Source organism: Chiloscyllium plagiosum, unplaced genomic scaffold (genome assembly GCF_037043375.1).
Source record: "Chiloscyllium plagiosum isolate Xiang-an unplaced genomic scaffold, Cpla_swu_hap1 HiC_scaffold_18, whole genome shotgun sequence".
NCBI classification, from domain to species: domain Eukaryota; kingdom Metazoa; phylum Chordata; class Chondrichthyes; order Orectolobiformes; family Hemiscylliidae; genus Chiloscyllium; species Chiloscyllium plagiosum.
This window is the reverse complement of record NW_028270156.1, coordinates 107,766,849-107,787,919: the sequence shown is the minus strand read 5'-3', so window position 1 is coordinate 107,787,919 and position 21,071 is coordinate 107,766,849. Positions and strand designations below refer to the sequence as shown.

General features: G+C 46.8%; 1 protein-coding gene across 1 annotated transcript in view; it reads left to right on the top strand.

Moving 5' to 3' along the window:
- Window positions 1-20,414, top strand: part of LOC148147147 (putative G protein-coupled receptor 139) — a 169,751-nt gene extending 149,337 nt beyond the window's left edge. Inside the window, exon 2 of the mRNA XM_087996855.1 lies at window positions 19,504-20,414. Within this exon, the coding sequence (XP_087852981.1) occupies window positions 19,504-20,414 (911 nt within the window). The remainder of the gene's footprint in view (window positions 1-19,503) is intronic.
- Window positions 20,415-21,071: the final 657 nt, after the last annotated feature.

Below are 21,071 nucleotides of genomic sequence, written 5' to 3'. Positions count from 1 at the left end.
TGTGAATAGTTTTTGTTTCGTTTTCACTATTAAAGTTAAGAAACTAACTTGTTATTTTTTGTTTAAATAGTGTAATGTAGGAGATCTGTGTCGCTCATATTTTAACAGTTTACGAGGTGAGGCGAGCTTTTCTGGGTGTTTGATTTTAATTAATTGAGGGGTTCCACTCCACCTTGTAAATGTCCATGCACACTCACCCCATTTCCCTGCAGCTGGCCCATATCCTTCCAGTCCTTTCCTATCCACATGTTTATCCAAATGCGTTTGAAATGTTGTTAATGTACCTCCCACCAACCATATCTGCTGGCAGCTCATCCACGTACCATCCTCTGTATAAAGAAGTGGCCCCTCAGGTTCCCTTTTATTCCTTCCCCTTTAACCTTAAACTGATCCCATCCAGTCGTTGATTCTCTACACCTTGGAAAAAGGCTGAGAGCATTAACCCTATCCATACCCCTCGTGATCTTATACAGCTCTAGAAGGACTCCCTCAGTCTCCTACACGCTAAAGAAAATGTCCTAGCTTGTCCAAACTCTCCCTATAACTCAGACCATTGGGTCCTGGCAAAGTCTTTCTAAATTTCTTCTGCACTCATTCTAATGTAATAATATGCTCCCTATAACAACGTGACAAAACTGAACACATTACTCCAAGTGCGGCCTTTCCAAAGTACTGGGTAACTGCAAAATAAATTCCCAACTTCTATACTTAATATCCTGCCTGATGAAGGCCAATGTTCCAAAAGCCTTCGTCAGTGCGCTGTCTACCTTTGACTGCACTCAAAGAGAAATGTGTACACCTGAACACCAAGGTCTCTCTACCCACTACACCCCTTAAGACCTTTCCATTCACCATGAAACTCCTACCTTGATTTGTGTTTCCAAAATGCAAGACCTCACACTTCTGTATTAAATTCTAATTGCCATTTCTCGGCCTACTTCCCCACCTGATTAAGGGCCTGCTGCAATTTCTGATAAACTTGTTCACTGATCATGCTCCCAATTACTTTAGAGTCATCTGGAAACTTACTAATCTTGCCTTGTACATTCTCAACCAAATCATAGATAACAAACAGCAATGGACCCAGCCTCCAGTCTGACAAACATCCTTCCACTAAACCCTGTGCTTCCTATCATCAACCCAACTGTGTATCCAATTGGTCAGTTCCCCCAGCATTCCACGTGATGGAAACTTCCTGACCAGCCTGCCATGCGGAAACTTATCAAAGTCTTACTGAAATCCATAGAGGCCACGCCTGCCGCTCTGCCCTCGTCAACTTTCTTGGTCTCTTCATTAAAGAACTCTAACAAATTTGGGAAGCATGATCTCCTACTCACAAGTCTATACGGACTGCTCTGAATCAAACCCTGTGAACGTAATGGGTGCAGACAATGGTATGCTGTCCTTCACTGTAAGATGATTCGAGTACATAAGTAAAGCCATTTTCCTGCTGTTGTAAAGCCTTGCTGAGAGGGCATTTGAGGCACTCTGTACAGATTTGATCTCCTTTGTAAGGAATGATCACCTTACCACAGACACGGATGATGGTAACATGAGATTAGAGTGAAGACGCTGAGTGTTTAATCTGTAGAGCTGTGAGAGATGAAGAAATGGTGATGCTGAAACAAGAGGAGTGGCAGTGATCACTTATTTCCAAAAGAGACATTGATAGGGTGAGAAATACCATACTTTACGCAGGATTAATTGGTTTGATTTATTGTCACGTGTACCTCAGTACAGGGAAACATTTTACAAATGAGCAGTGGAGGCAGGTCATAGGAAGCATGGCTATACAGATCATAGGGAGAAAATAAACTTGCATAGAGAAAGTCATACAGGTTACACTGAACAGGACATGAACTAGACAAGATGAACATGAATAATATCATCATTATTTGAACTTGGAGAGTCCATTCATCAGTCTATCGTGACTTTCCTAATAGTTTATATGCCTAGATGAACTCTCCCCACATTATTGTGTTGTCGGCGTGTGAACCCGGACTGAACCTCAGGTTGCCCACAAACCCCAAACGCAGCCACAATACCTTCCATCTGAAACAGGTAGCAATTCCCACCAGCTTCCGCCTTACATAGAGAAAACCAGGCTGTCTTCTCAGAGATGAAAGATGCCTTCTTGAGATTTCACACAAGACATATGGCTTCCCTGCTCACCACTAGAAAACCACGTTAAAGTCCCACGTGTGTATCATGAGCCAGGAGGAACAACGTGGAGCAGTCTGTCTGTGCAGCCTCTGCCCCACTTGTTCATCACGTAAGAGCATCTATTAGGAGACAGCGAGGACTGCCGATGCTGGAGATTGGTGTAGAAAATGGATTGCTGGAAAAACACAGCAGGTCAGGCAGCATCCGAGGAGCGGGAGAATTGATGTTTCGGGCATAAGCCATTCATCAGGAATCAGCATCAATTATCTCATTCTGTCCCTGTGTAAGTGCGTTGAGGGGGAATGGACTCTTCCTGTTCCTTTATAAGTGGCTCAAGGGGCTGAATGGCGTCATCCTATTGCTGTGTCAGTGACTCAACGGACTGACTGGCTTCTTCCTCGTCCGATTGGACAGGGCCAAGGGCCTAACTGGGATACCCCTGGTTCCTGTTTGACAGGTCGATGTACTGACAAGTGTGATGATGCTGCAGCTTTAAGAGGTTATTTTGTCCTGGTTTCTGTTAAGAGAGAGATTGTGCGATAGTTACCAAGCTGGCTAGTTAAGACCACTGGAGTAAACAGCTAGGGAGGCCTTTGTGTTGTTTTAATGTAGCCTGAATGGGTGTGGCCAGCTCTCACAGATTAGGGTCTATGGGTTTTGGTTTCTCAGCAACATCAGAAACTAATGGGGTCAACACAGAGTTGGAAGCTTCAGTGGATGTCTCCTGGCTCTACCCTGTCTGAATTTTCTCTTGATGCTGTTTTTAATTCCTGGATTGGAGAAATATTTGTGCCAATCTGTTTCTGAATATTCCTTTTTGCCAGGGTCTGTGTTTATGGGAGTTTCCTATATTGGAACAGTTCATTAGGAATAGTTCCACGATCTATTATTCTGTTAACTTGGCCAATAGAATTAAGTTATTCTAAATTCCCCTTTCTTTGGTTTCATTTTATCTTCCATGTTTAAATAAATGGTGTTTTGCTTCTCACCAAATAGTTTGACCATTCACATTGCATCTGGAACAGACAGTTTACATTTCCTTTAAAATATGAAAATATTAGAGTCTAGGCGATTGCCATCAAACATTTTCGAGGGGCTCTGGTGTGGTCCATCACACTAGACTCCCTCTCTTCCTGAGTAATAGGCTGGAGGCACTAAATGGGCTGTCACTGTTCTTCTCCAATACTGTCAATGGGCTGAATGGCTTCCTCATATTCCTGTGAAACCAGCGTGAGCTGCTGAATGAACTCTTGTTTTACTGTGTCAACATGCAGTGTCAGGCAGTGCATTTACATGAATGTTACAGACACTTTAACAGAACAAACCTGAGTGGTGTCTGGGTCTTGCTGCACATGGACAGAGACCAGTTCAGGAGCTGAGTGGGCACAAAATGTTCTGAACATTGTGGAATCTTCAGTGACCATCCCCACTTCTGATCTTACGGTGGGGAGGGTGGGGGCGGGAAGACATTGATGAAGCAGCTGAAGATATTTGTGAAGAGGAAGCTACCCTGAGGATCTCGCACAGAGGTGACCCAGGACTGAGATGATGAACATCTTCCTTTGTGCCATGTTTGACTCCAAACAATGGAGAGGCTACTCTGATTCCCATCAAGTCCAGTTTTGTTCAGCTCCTTGATGCCAACAGAAGGCAACCAATGCCTTGATATCAGGGCCAGTCATTTTTACCTGAACCCTTGTGTCAGCCTCTTTTGTTCATATCAAGAGGCCATGGTATAGGAGCAGCAAGTGTTTTCTTCAAACAGCCAGTGTTGAATGTCAGGATTTCTGTTCTCAAGAGTGTTCGGGGAGCTAGGTGACTGAAAGTATTTGAAGAGGAAGTCGATGGACATTGACCTGTCAGAGAGTTGAGGGCAATGAAGAATTAGGTACGGAAGAGGATTTGAGACCAAGAGCAGATCAGTCATGATCTTAGTGAAGGGCAAGAAAATGTGTTGCTGGAAAAGCGCAGCAGGTCAGGCAGCATCCAGGGAACAGGAGAATCGACGTTTCGGGCATAAGCCCTTCTTCAGGAATCTGAAGCCGAAGCCCTTCTTCGGCTTATGCCCGAAACGTCGATTCTCCTGTTCCCTGGATGCTGCCTGACCTGCTGCGCTTTTCCAGCAACACATTTTCAGCTCTGATCTCCAGCATCTGCAGACCTCACTTTCTCCCTTAGTGAAGGGCAAGGCAGGCTTGAGGAGTGAACGACCTGCCCCTGTTTCTGATGTTCTCCCATTCTGTTATTGGAAAGTTAGTGGGTGTTATTGACATAAATGTGCATTTGCTGAACATTGCAGTCAGGAAGCCAGAGGATTTTGTGAGACATCTCTGGGTGAGGTATGGGGGCTATATTCACAGTGAATCTGGGTCTATACATGATCAACAAATGAAACACAAGTTTCAGAGACCGGAAGCTCAGTAAAGAGAGAGAGACGGGCCTCTTTCATACCCCACCTGGATTCTTCAATTACATTTCCCAAATCACTTCAAAGCATGTGACAGCCTTGAAGGGCTGAATGGTCTCCTCCATTTCTGTGCATCAGGTTATAGATGAAAGTAGCCTCCAACTGTACCTGTCTAGCAGATTTGAGGGCCTGAATGGAACACAGAAACATGGGATTGAGGAGCAGGAGTGGGGCATTAGATACTTTGATCCTTCTCCACCAGGCACCGATATTGTGCCTGATCAAGTTGTGGTCTCAGCCCCATTTTCCTGTCTGTGTCCAATTATCTGTGACTCACTTCCCTGTCAAATAATTAACTAACACAGCTTTCAGTCCATGTGAACATAGAGGCAAAATAAAAACTTCCAGTGAAGAGAATTCCCACTTGAATTTTTCGTCATTCCTCTTATAGAATCAGAGAGTCACGCAGAACAGAAACAGACCCGTTAGTCCAATCTGTTCACTCTGATCAGATATCAAATCTGATTTAATCCCATTTGCCAGAATTTGGCCAATATCCCTCCTGTGATTGTACCTGCTTGGACCACTTCCTCTGGCAGCAATTTCTGTACACACAAAACTCTCTGTCTGAAACATTTATCTTCATGTCCCTTCTAAATCATTCGCACTCTCCCCTATCTTGGGATCAGAACGTGGCTATTCAGAAAATCCATACATCTGATGTCACCACTCAACCTCTGACACTCCTGGGGGAACGATCTCAACCTAATCAACCTTTCCCCGACGCTCACACCTCCAGTCCTGGAACATCCACATAAATCTTTTCTGCAGACAACCAGTTGCACGCAGTATTCTTAAAGTGGCCTCACCAACCTCCTGGGAGAGTTGGATTTGGCTGAATTCCTTTTGCTTTAGCCAGTGAGGAGATTCCAGTGAATTCTGGTTAGGGAATCATCCAAAAGGTAGCACGGTGGTTAGCACTGCTGCCTCACAGCACCAGGGACTCGGGTTCGATTCCAGCCTTAGGTGACTGTCAGTGTGGAGTTTGCACATTCTCCCCGTGTCTGTGTGAGCTTCTAATGGGTGCTCCTCCAGTTCCTACCACAGATGCAACATGCCCCCACAACTCCTATACTCAATGCTCTTACTGATGAAGGCAAATGTGTACTGCACCACTGTCTACCTACGACTCCACTTTCAAGGAACAAAGTACCTGCAGCCCTATGTCCCTTTGTTCCACAACACTCCCCAGGACCTTACCATCAAGTGTATAATTTCTGCCCTGATTTGCCTTCCCAAAATACAAAACCTCGCATTTATTTAAATTACATTTCATCTCTCACTCCTTGCCCCTTTGTACCATTTAATTGTGGTCTCGTTGTACTCTGAGATAATCTACTACACCACCTTTCTGATGTAATCTGGAAACTTACTAACTATGGCGCCAATGTTCACATCCAAATCCTTGATATAAATGATGAAATTCAGTGAACTCAGTCCTGATTCTTATAGCACACTGCTGCTCACAGGCTTCCAATCAGAAAATTACCCTTTTCCTTCAAGCCAATTACGACCCGCTTCCCCTGTATCCCAAATGACCGAACCTTACTCATCTGTCTACCAATCGGAATGTTATGAACACCTTGCTGAGGTTCACATAGACAATATTTACCAAACTGCCTTCATCAATCTTCTTTGTCACCTCTTCATAAAACTCAACCAAAATAATGAGACATGATTTCCCATGCAGAAAGACAGGTTGACTACCCTGATCAGCCCTTGCCTTCCCAAATGTATGTCAATCCTGGCCCTCAGAATCCCCTCCAACAACTTACCCACCACTGACATCAGGCGAATTGGTCTATAGTTCCCCGGCTTTTTGGGTCTCTGTTTCCTTTTCTAGTCCCACTGCTCCACTGCTCACAACAAATGTTAAATGTAACCAGGTCGGTGATATGACCGATGATATCGGTCTGAGACTGGGTCAGGGACAGTTTTAGCAACAAGTCAGGCTAGTGTCTTTAACACATTTATGATCGACAGCAATGCTACTCAAACTATGATGGAAAGATGAATGGAAAAGTGATCGGGTATTGCAAATATATCATCGATAGTTCCATGATTAAAACACACACACACACATAGACACACACACACACACACACACACACACACACACACACACACACACACACAAAAACCGGTTAACAAAATCTCTGCAATTTTAATTTGAAAGACCTTTGTCCAAATATTAGTGTAACTCATGACAAAAGTAAAAATTCAGATTGTCCAAAATTTTATTCTGCTTCTGAAAATATTCTACCCACACACAAGCTGCTGACAATGGGATTTCATCCTGAGAGAGTTGGATTTGGCTTAATTCCCTTTGCTTTAGGCGGTGAGTAGATTCTAATGAATTCTGGTCAGGGATCATCCAAAGGGTGGCACGGTGGTTAGCACTGCTGCCTCACAGCACCATGGATTTGGGGTCGATTGCAGCCTTGGGTGATTGTCTGTGTGGATTTGCACATTCTCCCTGTATCTGTGTGAGCTTCTAATGGGTGTTCCATATTCCTACCACAGCTCAAACTGTGTAGGTTAGGTGGATTGGTCATGCGAAATTGTCTGTAGTCAGGGATTTCTAGGTTAGTTGCATTAGTGAGGGGTAAATGCAGGGGAAAGGGTTGGGAAGGTTGTTGTGGACTTGTTGGGCCGAAGGGCCTGCAGGGATTCTATAAAAATAAGAATGGTCACAATGACTGTAGAGCTTTATTTTTAGCTTGCACGCATTGCTGTGATGAGGAACAATGAAAGAGAGATACTGCAATAGGCCATTCCTTCTCAGGCAGATTACATTTTCTCTCTCTCTGAGCTGAATCATACAGTAATGTCATCCTCTCCCAAACTGGACCATGTGAGGTCTCCTTGTACATTGTCCAAACTATGTCTCCATCACATTCCCTGTTCCATGTAGGTGCAACATTGCTGCCGTCATGCACAAAGCCATACCCTGAGCAGAACTATGTTTACATGGCCCTGCGCCATTAAAACTAAAATGTTTAATTTATTCAGAATACCTGTGTTAAAATGAATGCAGTTTTTGAAGAAATACAGAAATTGTTGTAAAAGCTCGGCAAGTCTGTCCCCATCCAGATGTCTTTTACATGCTGTATTTATACCAACCTCCAGCACTTCCTCTGGCAGCTCATTCCATACACACACCACCCTCTGTGTGAAAAGGTGCCCTTTAGGCCTCGTCAAAACCTTTCCTGTCTCACTTTCCACCAATGCCCTCTAGTTTTGGACACCCCCAATCGGGGGAAAACCCTGACTACTCACTCTATCCATGACCATTCTGATCTTATAAACCGCTACTGCTGCGAAATGTGACTCCAATCAGCACAAATAGCTGCAGTTTCAGTCAACCTGGGCCTAAATTCTGAAATTCAATACTGACACCTCTTCCTTCTCCAGCAAGTCACAATTTTAAATGCATTTTAATCAGTTTGTTCAGATATATCCTGAGACACTTCTGTGGGATTTACACCTAGACCTTTGTGCCCGGAAGTAGGGGCACTGGTATCACTCAGCAATACCCACAAAGCTGTAACATTATTCTCCTGTGTGTTTGTACATCAGCCTGTTCTGACATGCTGTGACATACCTCTGCAACAGGCAGGACTTGAATCCAGTCCTTCTAGTCCAGAGCTAGGAACACTACCACACAAGTTCAGGAATTGGAATCAATCCAGAGTTCTGGCTCAGAGGCAGGGACACTACCCACTACACTACCATACCCAAATTTTGGGTCATATTTGAGTGCCCGCTTTCTGCTCGGTGTGGATTTATTATAATCAGGTTACCATTACTGAACTACAAAAAACACTTTGTATTGTTAAACAAATGCAGGATATTTGTCTCAACTGTAGGATATTGAGTGTACGTGCTACACTATCGAAATTAACTGTGAACAACTTTAATCGCTATTATCTGTAGTCTGCAATATTAGGGAAAGAAATCCTGCAGACACACTCTGCCCAATGAAGGGTCTCAAATGGATATTTATTACTAAACACCAGAGATCAATGAAGAGCTTAATTTCTGGTCCCACAACACCGATCAGTATTACCCACCTCTAACGTGCGACTACCCTCTTCCTAAAACCATGAAATGATATCAGGCCGGTGATGATGACTGTCCAGCCTCTCCTTCTCACCTACTGTGTCTGCAATCTGTCCCTCCTCCCCCTAATGGTGAGGGATGCCATCGACGTCCCTGCCGATTACACTTGCAGGAAGTGCACCCATCTCCAGCTCCTCCAAGACCGTGTTAGGGAACTGGAGCTGGAGTTGGATGAACTTCGGATCATTCGGGAGGCAGAGGGGGTCATAGATCAGAGTTATAGGGAAGTAGTAACTCCAAAGATGGCAGATAGATGGGTGACAGTGAGGGGGACTGGGAGGAAGCAGCCAGTGCAGGGACCCCCTGCGGCCGTTCCCCTCAAGAACAAGTATACCGTTTTGGATACTTGTGGGGGGGATGACTTACCAGGAGTAAGTAACGGGGCTCAGGTCTCTGGCACGGAGCCTGTCCCCGTTACTCAGAAGGGAAGGGTGAAGAAGAGCAGAGCAGTAGTAATTGGGGACTCGATAGTTCGGGGCACAGATAGGCGGTTTTGTGGGAACGAGAGAGACTCACGTTTGGTATGTTGCCTCCCAGGTGCAAGGGTACGTGATGTCTCTGATCGTGTTTTCCGGGTCCTGGAGGGGGAGCGGGAGCAGCCCGAAGTCGTGGTCCATATTGGCACCAACGACATAGGATGTTAGACAGGCTTTCAGGGAGCTAGGTTGGAAGCTCAGAGTTAGAACGAACAGAGTTGTTGTCTCTGGTTTGTTACCCGTGCCACGTGATAGAGATTCGAGGAATAGGGAAAGAGAACACTTAAATGCGTGGCTACAGGGATGGTGCAGGAGGAGGGATTCCGGTTTTTGGATAACTGGGGTTCTTTCTGGGGAAGGTGGGACCTCTATAAACAGGATGGTCTACACCTGAACCTGAGGGGCACCAGTATCCTTGGGGGGAGGTTTGCTAGTGCTCTTGGGGGGGGGGGGTTAAACTAACTCTGCAGGGGCATGGGAACCCAGATTGTAGCTTCAGGGTGCAGGGCCTGGAGTGTAGGGAGGTTAGGAACATGGCATCAATTTCCAAGGAGGGTGCCTGTAAACAGGAAAGTGGCTTGAAGTGTGTATACTTCAATGCAAGAAGTTTACGAAATAAGGTAGGTGAACTTGCAGCGTGGGTTGGTACCTGGGACTTCGATGTTGTGGCTATTACGGAGACATGGCTAGAACAGGGACAGGATTGGCTGTTGCAGGTTCCAGGATTTAAATGTTTTAGTAGGGTCAGAGGTGGGGGTAAAAGAGGGGGAGGTGTGGCAATGCTTGTCAAAGATAGTATTACAGTGGTGGAAAGGACGATGGATGAGGACTTGCCATCTGAGTTAGTTTGGGCTGAGGTTAGGAATAGGAAAGGTGAGGTCACCCTGTTAGGAGTCTTTTACAGGCCTCCTAATAGTCCGAGAATCATTGAAGAAAGGATAGGGAAGGTGATTCAGGAGATGAGTGACAGTAATAGGGTGGTTGTTATGGGGGACTTTAACTTTCCTGATATTGATTGGGAAAGCTATAGCTCAAGTTCGTTAGATGGGTCAGTGTTTGTTCAATGTGTGCAGGAGAGTTTCCTGACACAATATGTAGACAGGCCAACAAGAGGTGAGGCCATACTGGATTTGGTTCTGGGTAAGGAACCAGGCCAGGTGTTAGAATTAGAGGTAGGTGAGCACTTTGGGGATAGTGACCATAATTCGGTGATTTTTACTCTCGTGATGGAGAGGGATAAGTGTGTACTACAGGGCAAGAGTTATAGCTGGGGTCAGGGAAATTATGATGCGGTGAGGCATGACTTAGGATGTGTGGCTTGGAAAAGTAGACTCCAAGGCAAGAGTGTAAATGATATGTGGAGCTTGTTCAAGGAGCAACTATTGAGTGTCCTTGATAATTATGTACCTGTCAGGCAGGGAGGAAAGGGTCGTGCGAGGGAGCCGTGGTTTAATAAGGAATTGGAATCCCTTGTTAAATGGAAGAGGGCGGCCTATCTCAAGATGAGACGTGAAGGTTCAATTGGGGCGATTGAGAGTTATAGGGTAGCCAGGAAGGACCTGAAGAGAGAGCTAAGAGCAGCAAGGAGGGGACGTGAAAGGTCCTTAGTCGGTAGGATTAGGGAAAACCCTAAGGCTTTCTATAGGTATGTTAGGAATAAAAGAATGACTAGGGTAGGAATAGGTCCAGTCAAGGATAGTAGTGGGAAGTTGCGTATGGAGGCGGAAGAGATTGGGGAGACACTGAATGAATACTTTTCTTCAGTATTTACTCAGGAACAGGACATTGTCGTCGATGTGAATACTGAGTCACAAATAAGTAGAATGGATGGCTTTGAGGTATGTAGAGAAGAGGTGTTGGAAATCCTGGAAAAGGTGAAAATAGATAAGTCCCCTGGGCCTGATGACATTTATCCTAGGATTCTCTGGGAAGCAAGGGAGGAGATTGCAGAGCCATTGGCCTTGATTTTTATGTCCTCTTTGTCTACAGGAGTAGTGCCAGAAGACTGGAGGATAGTAAATGTGGTTCCCTTGTTCAAAAAGGGGAGTAGGGATAACCCTAGTAACTATAGGCCGGTGAGTCTCACTTCTGTTGTGGGCAAAGTCTTAGAGAGAATTGTAAGGGATAGGATTTATGCACATCTGGATAGGAATAATGTGATCAAGGATAGTCAGCATGGTTTTGTGAAGGGCAGGTCGTGCCTCACAAACCTTATTGAATTCTTTGAAAAGGTGACGAAGGAGGTTGATGAGGGGAAAGTGGTAGATGTGGTATATATGGATTTTAGTAAGGCGTTTGATAAGATTCCCCATGGTAGGCTACTGCAGAAAATACGGAGATATGGCATTGAGGGTGAGTTGGGGGTATGGATTAGGAATTGGCTGGATGGAAGAAGACAGAGGGTAGTAGTTGATGGCAAAGTTTCTTCATGGAGTGCCGTCACTAGCGGTGTTCCGCAAGGATCTGTTTTGGGACCATTGCTGTTTGTCATTTTTATAAATGACCTGGAAGAGGGGTTAGAAGGTTGGGTGAGCAAGTTTGCGGATGATACGAAAGTCGGAGGAGTTGTTGACAGTGAGGAAGGATGTGGCAGGATACAGCAGGATATAGAGAAGCTGCAGAGCTGGGCAGAAAGGTGGCAAATGGAATTCAATGTAGCTAAGTGTGAGGTTATTCACTTTGGGAAGAATAACAAAAAGATGGGGTACTGGGCTAATGGTCGGATACTTGGTAGTGTGGATGAGCAGAGGGATCTTGGTGTCCATGTACACAGATCTCTGAAAGTTGCCACCCAGGTAAATAGTGCGGTGAGAAAGGCATATGGCGTACTGGCTTTTATTGGTAGAGGAATTGAGTTCCGGAGTCCTGAGGTCATGATGCAGTTGTATAAGACTCTGGTGCGGCCGCATCTGGAATATTGTGTGCAGTTTTGGTCACCATACTATAGGAAGGATGTGGAGGCACTGGAACGGGTGCAGAGGAGGTTTACCAGGATGTTGCCTGGTATGGAAGGAAGATCGTATGAGGAAAGACTGAGACACTTAGGGCTGTTTTCATTAGAGAAAAGAAGGTTTAGGGGTGACTTGATTGAGGTGTACAAGATGATTAGGGGGTTAGATAGGGTTGACAGTGTGAACCTTTTCCCGCGTATGGAGTCGGGTATTACAAGGGGGCATAGCTTTAAATTAAGGGGGGGGGGGGTAGATATAGGACTGAAGTTAGGGGTAGGTTCTTCACTCAGCGAGTCGTAAGTTCATGGAATGCCCTGCCAGTAGCAGTGGTGGACTCTCCCTCTTTATGGGCATTTAAGCGGGCATTGGATAGGTATATGGAGGATAGTGGGTTAGTATAGGTTAGGTGGGCTTGGATCAGCGCAACATCGAGGGCCAAAGGGCCTGTACTGCGCTGTATTCTTCTATGTTCTATGTTCTAATCACACAAGGCAAATCAAGCTCAGGGTCTTTGTGAAAATCAAGGCCGGAGTGTGCAGGCCTCCTGGAAAGGGATGGGTATTTTAAAATTGAAGGGGGAGAGTGAGGTGGTTGTAATATCACACATTGGGCTGAGGGGTGGCTGATGGAGTTTAGTTTGGATTAATGTGAGGTTTGGGATTTGGTAAATCAAAGAAAATTAGGACCTATAAATTAAAAGTAGGATCTTTGGCAGTGTTGTAATACAGAGACCTAGGCCGTCAGGTTTAATTCTTTAAAGTTTGAATCTCATATAGATAGTGTGGTTAAGAAGGTGCTTAACACACTTGGCTTCATAGGTCAGACCTTTGAGTATTGGAATTGGGGCGTTATGTTGAGGTTGTATTGGACATGGGTAAGGCCCCTTCTGGAATACTGTGTCTAGTCTGGTCATCCTGCCCGCTAATTCCATCGGCACACCACCCTCTGGGTGAAGAAGCTGCCCCTTAGGTCACTTTTAAATGCTCCCCTCTCTCCTTAAGCCTATGTCTTCTAGTATTGTGCTCCCGCACCCGTAGAAAATACCTTCGCGATTCACTTTGATATTATTGACCTTGATATTATTAAGCTGGAGAGGGTTCAGTAGAGATTAACCTGAATGTTGCTGGGAATGGAGAGATGGAGCTATAAAGAGAGATTGGGTAGGCTGGGACGTTTTTCACTGGAGAGGATGAGATTAAGGAGTAATTTTACAGACGTTTATAAAATAATGAGGGGCACAGATAAGCTGAAGGGCTGATGTCATTTCCCTAGAGTTGAGAATTCAAAACTGAGGGATATTTTAAGGTGCGAGGAAAAAGATTTCCAAAAGTCATGAGAGGTAATTATTTTAGACAGAATCTGGCTTGTGTGTGGAATGAACTTCCAGAGGAAGTGGTGAAAGCAGGGGCACTGATAATATTTAAAGGACATTTAGAAGAGTCCATTTATAAGACATCAGTTTGGATGGTGCTGTGAGCAGCTGCCCTCTCCCTCCCCCTCTCTGAATGAATCCCTGTTAGTTTTCACCCTCTGCCAATGCCTGTGCAGTGGCGTATGTAGGCCAGCAGAAGGTGACATTGCATCACTTTAAGCACCACAGAGACTGCCAGACCTGCCCCACACAGAGACACACAGATACACACACGGGAATGGTTAGGGCATTGCGTGAAACTCATCTGGTTACTTAAACTTCACATAAAGAAATGCTCAATTTGCCTTGTAAAATATTAAAATATGAGTGACAGATCTGCCAAATTCCACTGTTTAAATAAAAGCATCAATTTATTTTTTCACTCTGAAATTGAACATTTTACATCAACTGTTCACAACTCTGGGACCCTCTTCCTCTTAACTGCTTATTACCCAACTCCAGCTCTGTAGTAATATACTGTTTCTGGGTCTGCCATCCTCTCGTATTACAGGTGCTTGTAAGCTCTCAGTTCAGAACAGCATTCACCCTCTCTTAAAGGTACAGGACACACTTTCAACTTCATCACATTATACCCTGATGAATATCGATAAGTGGAACCGATCCGGATTTCTCTTGTTCTGTGGATTGTCAATATTTCATCTACCCTGTCTCGTATGGGTCAGGACTTTTGTTGCTCCATTGACAGCATGTCATTATTCGACTCTGCCCGTGGGACTATAGCAGTATTTCACTTGCTCACACTCGTGAGTATGGGGCAGGATTTCAGTTGTTTCGTGGGGACTGTGACGCTATAACAATCTCAATGTTTGTAGATGGCACCGAACCTGGAAGAACTCTGAAGTCTATGGAGGAGAGTGTGGAACTCTAACAGGACAGTGACACGTTGGTGTCGTGTTCAGGTGTAAGGCAGATGGGGATCAGTGCAGAGCAGTGTCAGGTGATACACTTCGGGAGGAAAGACAATGAAAGACAGTTTAAAACAGACTGTGCCATTATAAAGGGGGTACAGGAGCAGAGAGCGCTGGGTGTATATGAGCACAGATTGTTGAAGATGTCAGGACAGGTGGGGAGAGCAGTAACTATCACAGATTAGTTTCAGTATCTGAGCTGGTTACAGGGGGAGATGTGGGAGGAAGCCTCCGTGCTCCCTTCCTGGGAGGTGGTGGTGATGATGTGTTGTGAGCCCACCCTCCTGCCCACCGAGACCGTGGGGTTTCCATTTGTACCAGCTCGACACAAAAGGGAGATGGCATCAGGGCCACGGCTTCTAAGTTATGCCGGGTGAAACGGAGCTGCCAGTGGGTTTAAAGTGAGAATTGCCCTTCACTGAACATTGCTCCTACTCGGTCAGTGGGACGTGGATGTTTCAGAATCTCCACACGAGGCATCCCGGTCCTCTCCGGCTCGTACCAGGGTCCTCCCCACATGGCAGGGGGAGGGGAGTGAGGGAATGGATATCGGGCACTCCACCGCCCGGCTTGGCCCTTCCCGTGCTATTCCAGGCTGTTTCTCTTGGAATGGAGGAAGGTAGGGAGGGAGTGGGAGGCCCTGCTGTTAGTGCTGGTGTAGGTGGGGGTTGGGGGAGGTATGGTGGGGTGTCCGAAGGGAGTCAGTCCACAGTGTTGTATCTATGCAGGGGGTAAAGTCGATGGAGACAGAGAGAGAGAGAAGGTGCTGCATGCAGCAGTGAGAGTGGTGGAGCAGGAACCTAGTTCGAGGGTTGGTGGCATAACAGGGATAAAGTGAGTGTGAGGGAGCAGAGAGAATACAGTGACCCTTATCCTGATAGAGCAGGGAAGGTTATTGATGCTTGTCCTGCATTGCTGGACATTTCCTCAGACCGCAGATAGTGCACTGAGCTGGGTGGGGAGCTCAGACCAAGCTCGGTGGGTCTGGTGGTGTGCCCCCCACTCTAGGAAGAGAATGGCCCCCTCTGTACTAGGCCCTCCACCAGGAACTCCGTGTCCCTGTCGACAAACCGTGGTGTAATTGCTCAATACCTGCCATGCTCGGAGTAAACTGTGCAGGGCAACTCCAAACGGAGAAAGGTCAAACATGTGCCCATGGCCTTTTAAAGATGGCACCAATGCCAGGGATCAGAGAATATCCACGGGCATCCGGGCGATGGTGAGTTACTTCGGCCATAATGGGTGGGAGAATCGGGCTGGTATTGAATGAGAGGGACACCATGGGGTGGGCTGGGTAGTTAATGAGGTGAGTCCGATACGATAGCACCAGGAAACTAGCTCAGCCTCGTCTGGACAATCCCTCTGTCACACTCAAGGAAAATCAAACAAAGAGAAATTATTGTTAGAATCTGCCCAATGAGTCATAGATTCGGTTGAAACTAATTCCAGTTACAAAGATGCAGAACAAACGCTCATCTGACCTCACACCAATATCCCTTTTTCCCATCTTTCCTGGGAAGACAGGCTCATGTGGAGTTTGCACGTTCTCCCCGTGTCTGCGTGGGTTTCCTCCGGGTGCTCCGGTTTCCTCCCACAGTCCAAAGATGTGCAGGTTAGGTGAATTGGCCACGCTAAATTGCCCGTAGTGTTAGGTATGGATGGGTTGCGCTTCGGCGGGGCAGTGTGGACTTGTTGGGCCGAAGGGCCTGTTTACACACTGTAAGTAATCTAATCTAATCTAATCTAATCTAATCTAATCTAATCTAATCTAATCTAATCTAATGTTACAGGATGTTATCGAAGTGTCTACACTTCAGCATTCTGAAACCTGGGAACACATTCTTCCATGACACTTTCTCTCAGTCTCCCCCTCTCTGTCTATACCCCAAACGCATCGCATGTGGTGAGATTTAAAGTGATTCGCCCGCCATCTCGCTCTGGCAGTGATGTTCACACCCATAGCACCCCCTTGTCAGGGCACGATGGAGAGATGGAGATGGAAATGGATGGGAGCTACCCATCCCGTCACTTCCAGCATGGGCTGCAAGTTTCCCCACGCTGGGCAGTGATTTATCACAGTGTTTCTGAGCAATGCACTGGGCGATGTACACAGCTTTCCATGCTGGGAGGGTAACTGCTCCTGGGTTACAGATCAATGCACTGGGGTGGTGTACACAGCCCTACATGCTGGGAGGGTAACTGCTCCTGGTTATAGATCAATGCACTGGGGTGGGGTACACAGTCCTACATGCTGGGAGGGTAACAGCTCCTGGTTACAGATCAATGCACTGGGGTGGGGTACACAGTCCTACATGCTGGGAGGGTAACTGCTCCTGGTTACAGATCAATGCACTGGGGTGGGGTACACAGCTCTACATGGTGGGAGGGTAACTGCTCCTGGCTACAGATCAATGTACTGGGGTGGGGTACACAGTCCTACATGCTGGGAGGGTAACTGCTCCTGGTTATAGATCAATGCACTGGGGTGGGGTACACAGTCCTACATGCTGGGAGGGTAACAGCTCCTGGTTACAGATCAATGCACTGGGGTGGGGTACACAGTCCTACATGCTGGGAGGGTAACTGCTCCTGGTTACAGATCAATGTACTGGGGTGGTGTACACAGTCCTACATGGTGGGAGGGTAACTGCTCCTGGTTACAGATCAATGCACTGGGGTGGTGTACACAGTCCTACATGGTGGGAGGGTAACTGCTCCTGGTTACAGATCAATGCACTGGGGTGGGGTACACAGTCCTACATGCTGGGAGGGTAACTGCTCCTGGTTACAGATCAATGCACTGGGGTAGTGTACTCAGTCCTACATGCTGGGAGGGTAACTGCTCCTGGTTACAGATCAATGTACTGGGGTGGTGTACACAGTCCTACATGGTGGGAGGGTAACTGCTCCTGGTTACAGATCAATGCACTGGGGTGGGGTACACAGTCCTACATGCTGGGAGGGTAACTGCTCCTGGTTACAGATCAATGCACTGGGGTGGGGTACACAGTCCTACATGGTGGGAGGGTAACTGCTCCTGGTTACAGATCAATGCACTGGGGTGGTGTACACAGTCCTACATGGTGGGAGGGTAACTGCTCCTGGTTACAGATCAATGCACTGGGGTGGGGTACACAGTCCTACATGGTGGGAGGGTAACTGCTCCTGGTTACAGATCAATGCACTGGGGTGGTGTACACAGTCCTACATGGTGGGAGGGTAACTGCTCCTGGTTACAGATCAATGTACTGGGGTGGTGTACACAGTCCTACATGGTGGGAGGGTAACTGCTCCTGGCTTATAGATTCACGGGTGATCACTGAGCAGGTCGCTGTGCTGGTCAGACTATCTGGTTGAGTTTTATAGATAACGCACTGCTGTGATCTGCACAGCTCACTGCCCTGGACAGATATATGGTTTGGGTTTATAGACCAATGCCCTGATCTGATCTGCGCAGTGTTCCACTCTGGACAGATTGCTGCGTTGTATTGACCAGTGCAATGGATGAATCTGGACAGATTGCTGGGTTGTACTGAGCCGTACACTGGCCTGGTCTGCACAGTGTTCCACGTTGAACAGATATATCCTCTGGGTTGATGGTGTCTGGGCTGGTTCTGTGAGGTGGATTGAGAATGTGGATTTTCTAACCATTTCAGCTGATCTGGCAATACCTTTAGTTCCCATTCCTGTGATTGGACCCTCAGTCTCTCATCCCATTAATGTTACAGTGTTCCCAGGCACAGTACATCATGTTGGTGGGGTGGGTAGGGGAGAAAGGTGATGGACAGGTCAAGGAGTTCCCCGGAACGTTCCGTCCCCAACATTCTATAACTGACATTCCCCGGAACGTTCTGTCCCTGACATTCTATAACTGACATTCCCCGGAACGTTCTGTCCCCGACATTCTATAACTGCCATTCCCCGGAACGTTCTGTCCCCGACATTCTATAACTGACATTCCCCGGAATGTTCTGTCCCCGACATTCTATAACTGACATTCCCCGGAACGTTCTGTCCCCGACATTCTATAACTGACATTCCCCGGAAAGTTCTGTCCCCGACATTCTATAACTGACATTCCCCGGAATGTTCTGTCTCTGACATTCTATAACTGACATTCACCGGAACGTTCTGGCCCTGACATTCTATAACTGCCATTCCCCGGAACGTTCTGTCCCCGACATTCTATAACTGACATTCCCCGGAACGTTCTATCCCCGACATTCTATAACTGACATTCCCCGGAAAGTTCTGTCCCCGACATTCTATAACTGACATTCCCCGGAATGTTCTGTCTCCGACATTCTATAAAAGACATTCCCCGGAACGTTCTGTCCCTGACATTCTATAACTGCCATTCCCCGGAACGTTCTGTCCCCGACATTCTATAACTGCCATTCCCCGGAACGTTCTGTCCCTGACATTGTTTGTGAACGGCCGGATGTCAGTGAATTGAACAAACGATAAGATCCCGAGGGAAGAGATCCCGTTCCAGGGAGAAGGAGACACTGTTCCGAAGGCCCCTCAGGCAGTTAAAGGGGTGAACACGTTTCCCTGCGTTGACATTTCTTCCCGACACAGGATCGACCACAACTTAGTGCAAAATACAGGAATTCCCAAATTCTGTGTGTCTTCAGGAAACTGGGACAGAATCCTTCAGGACAGCAACGTTCCTACCCTCCGTATTAGGAACTGGGAAGGAGTGACCTGTGTTTGCTCTCGAGTGATCGAGTGTGTGGGAATGTTCTAGAAACCATCTGTCCTTATGGATGTGTCTCTGTGTGTTTGGGGAGGGAGGGTTTCTTGTGGTTTATGTCACATTTTTGTCAGTAATTCAGATCTTCCCAATTGTTATTCCAGCTCCAGTTATTTTAATAAATCTCTGAATACAGGGACACATTTGGAAATCTCACTGGGTCCCCGATCAAATGGGTCCCTTTGCCTCCAGGCTGATGGATAATGGGTTTGTTTTCCTTCCTCACAGTTAACGTAGTGACCATCTACGTCCTGCTTTATAAAGATTGTGGATTGTCTCCATGTGTCAGACGTTACCTGGGGGCCATGGCAGCGGCGGATCTCCTGGTCATTATCCTCGACCTGATCCTGAGACACATTCCCATTGTTTATCAGGAACAGTTTTATTTCCTGAGGGTCTCCGTTCCCGTGTGTAATATCCACGCTGTCCTGCTTTATGCAGCCACTGACTGCTCTGTCTGGTTCACCGTCACTTTCACCTTTGATCGGTTTGTGGCCATTTGTTGCCAGAAGCTGAAAAGTAAATATTGCAGTGAGAAAACGGCGGCTGTGGTTCTGGGAGCAGTGACTGTGCTGAGCTGTTTAAAGAACATTTCCTGGTATTTTATGCTCAAGGCTCAGTATATGCTGGGGAACATCCCCTGGTTTTGTGATGTAACAGCCGCTGCTCGATTCTCCAGTGTCTGGATCATAATCGAGTTCCTCCACCACATTCTAACCCCGTGTGTCCCATTTCTCCTGATTCTGCTGCTCAATGTTCTCACCGTCAGACACATTGTAGTGACCAGCAGAGCCCGCAGGAGACTCCGCGCTCACACCGATGGGGACGCTCAGTCTGACACTGAAATGAGAAACCGAAAAAAATCCATCATTTTACTGTTTGTGATCTCGGCCAATTTCATCCTGTTATGGTCAACGTTAATGCTGTTTTCTATATGGGCCAGGATGTATGATTTTGGGTATGACTCTGTGTATCTAGATTTGTTTGTGCAGGAATTGGGCTTCATGCTGCAGCTCCTCAGTTGCTGCACAAACACCGCGATTTATGCCGTGACCCAGACGAAGTTCAGGCAGCAGCTGAAGAATGTGCTGAAATATCCCTTCACCCAGATCCATCCATCCATCAAATTCCCTCATTAATCAATCCTTCCGGGATTTTCTCATTTCAGTTCAGTGTTTCAGCGATGGAGCAGCCTGTCGCTATGGTAACAGACTGCGAGTAGCGCTGGTTTGGCCATCCTTCTCCCACAGGGGGGTTACAGGGAAACATTTCAATGTTTCTCACAACTCAGGGGCCGGTGAGAAAAGGCACCATCCCACTGACTGTATCCATCACTTCCATTTGTAACCAATAAAAATGTTGATTAAAGCGTGCCGAGCAGCAGAGTGACCGATGTTGTTGTGTGTCTTTGTGTTGGAGAAACTGAGCTGGTGAGAGACAGACTCAGCTCCAAGTCCTGGTCCTCAGGGAAGTGGAGGGCACCGTGCCCTGAGCTCAGGAGCTGGGTTTAACTCCCTCTGTCCCTCCCAATCCAACCTGGCCTCCCCATTTCCTCTCCCCTACTCTCTCCACCTGCCTCCACTCTTTCTTCTCCCCCTCCCCTCCACTCTCTCTCTCTCCTGCCGTCTGTCTGCCTCCCGCAATTCCGACTCTACTCCATTTTTCCCCCTCCTCTCACCTCCCACATCTCTCTATCATCTCACAATCACATGCAGCCTCCAACCACATGCAGCCACAGCACCACCCACTACCTGCCTTCCCAGTTTCTGGATCAGAGGGAGAGGGACGCGTCAGGG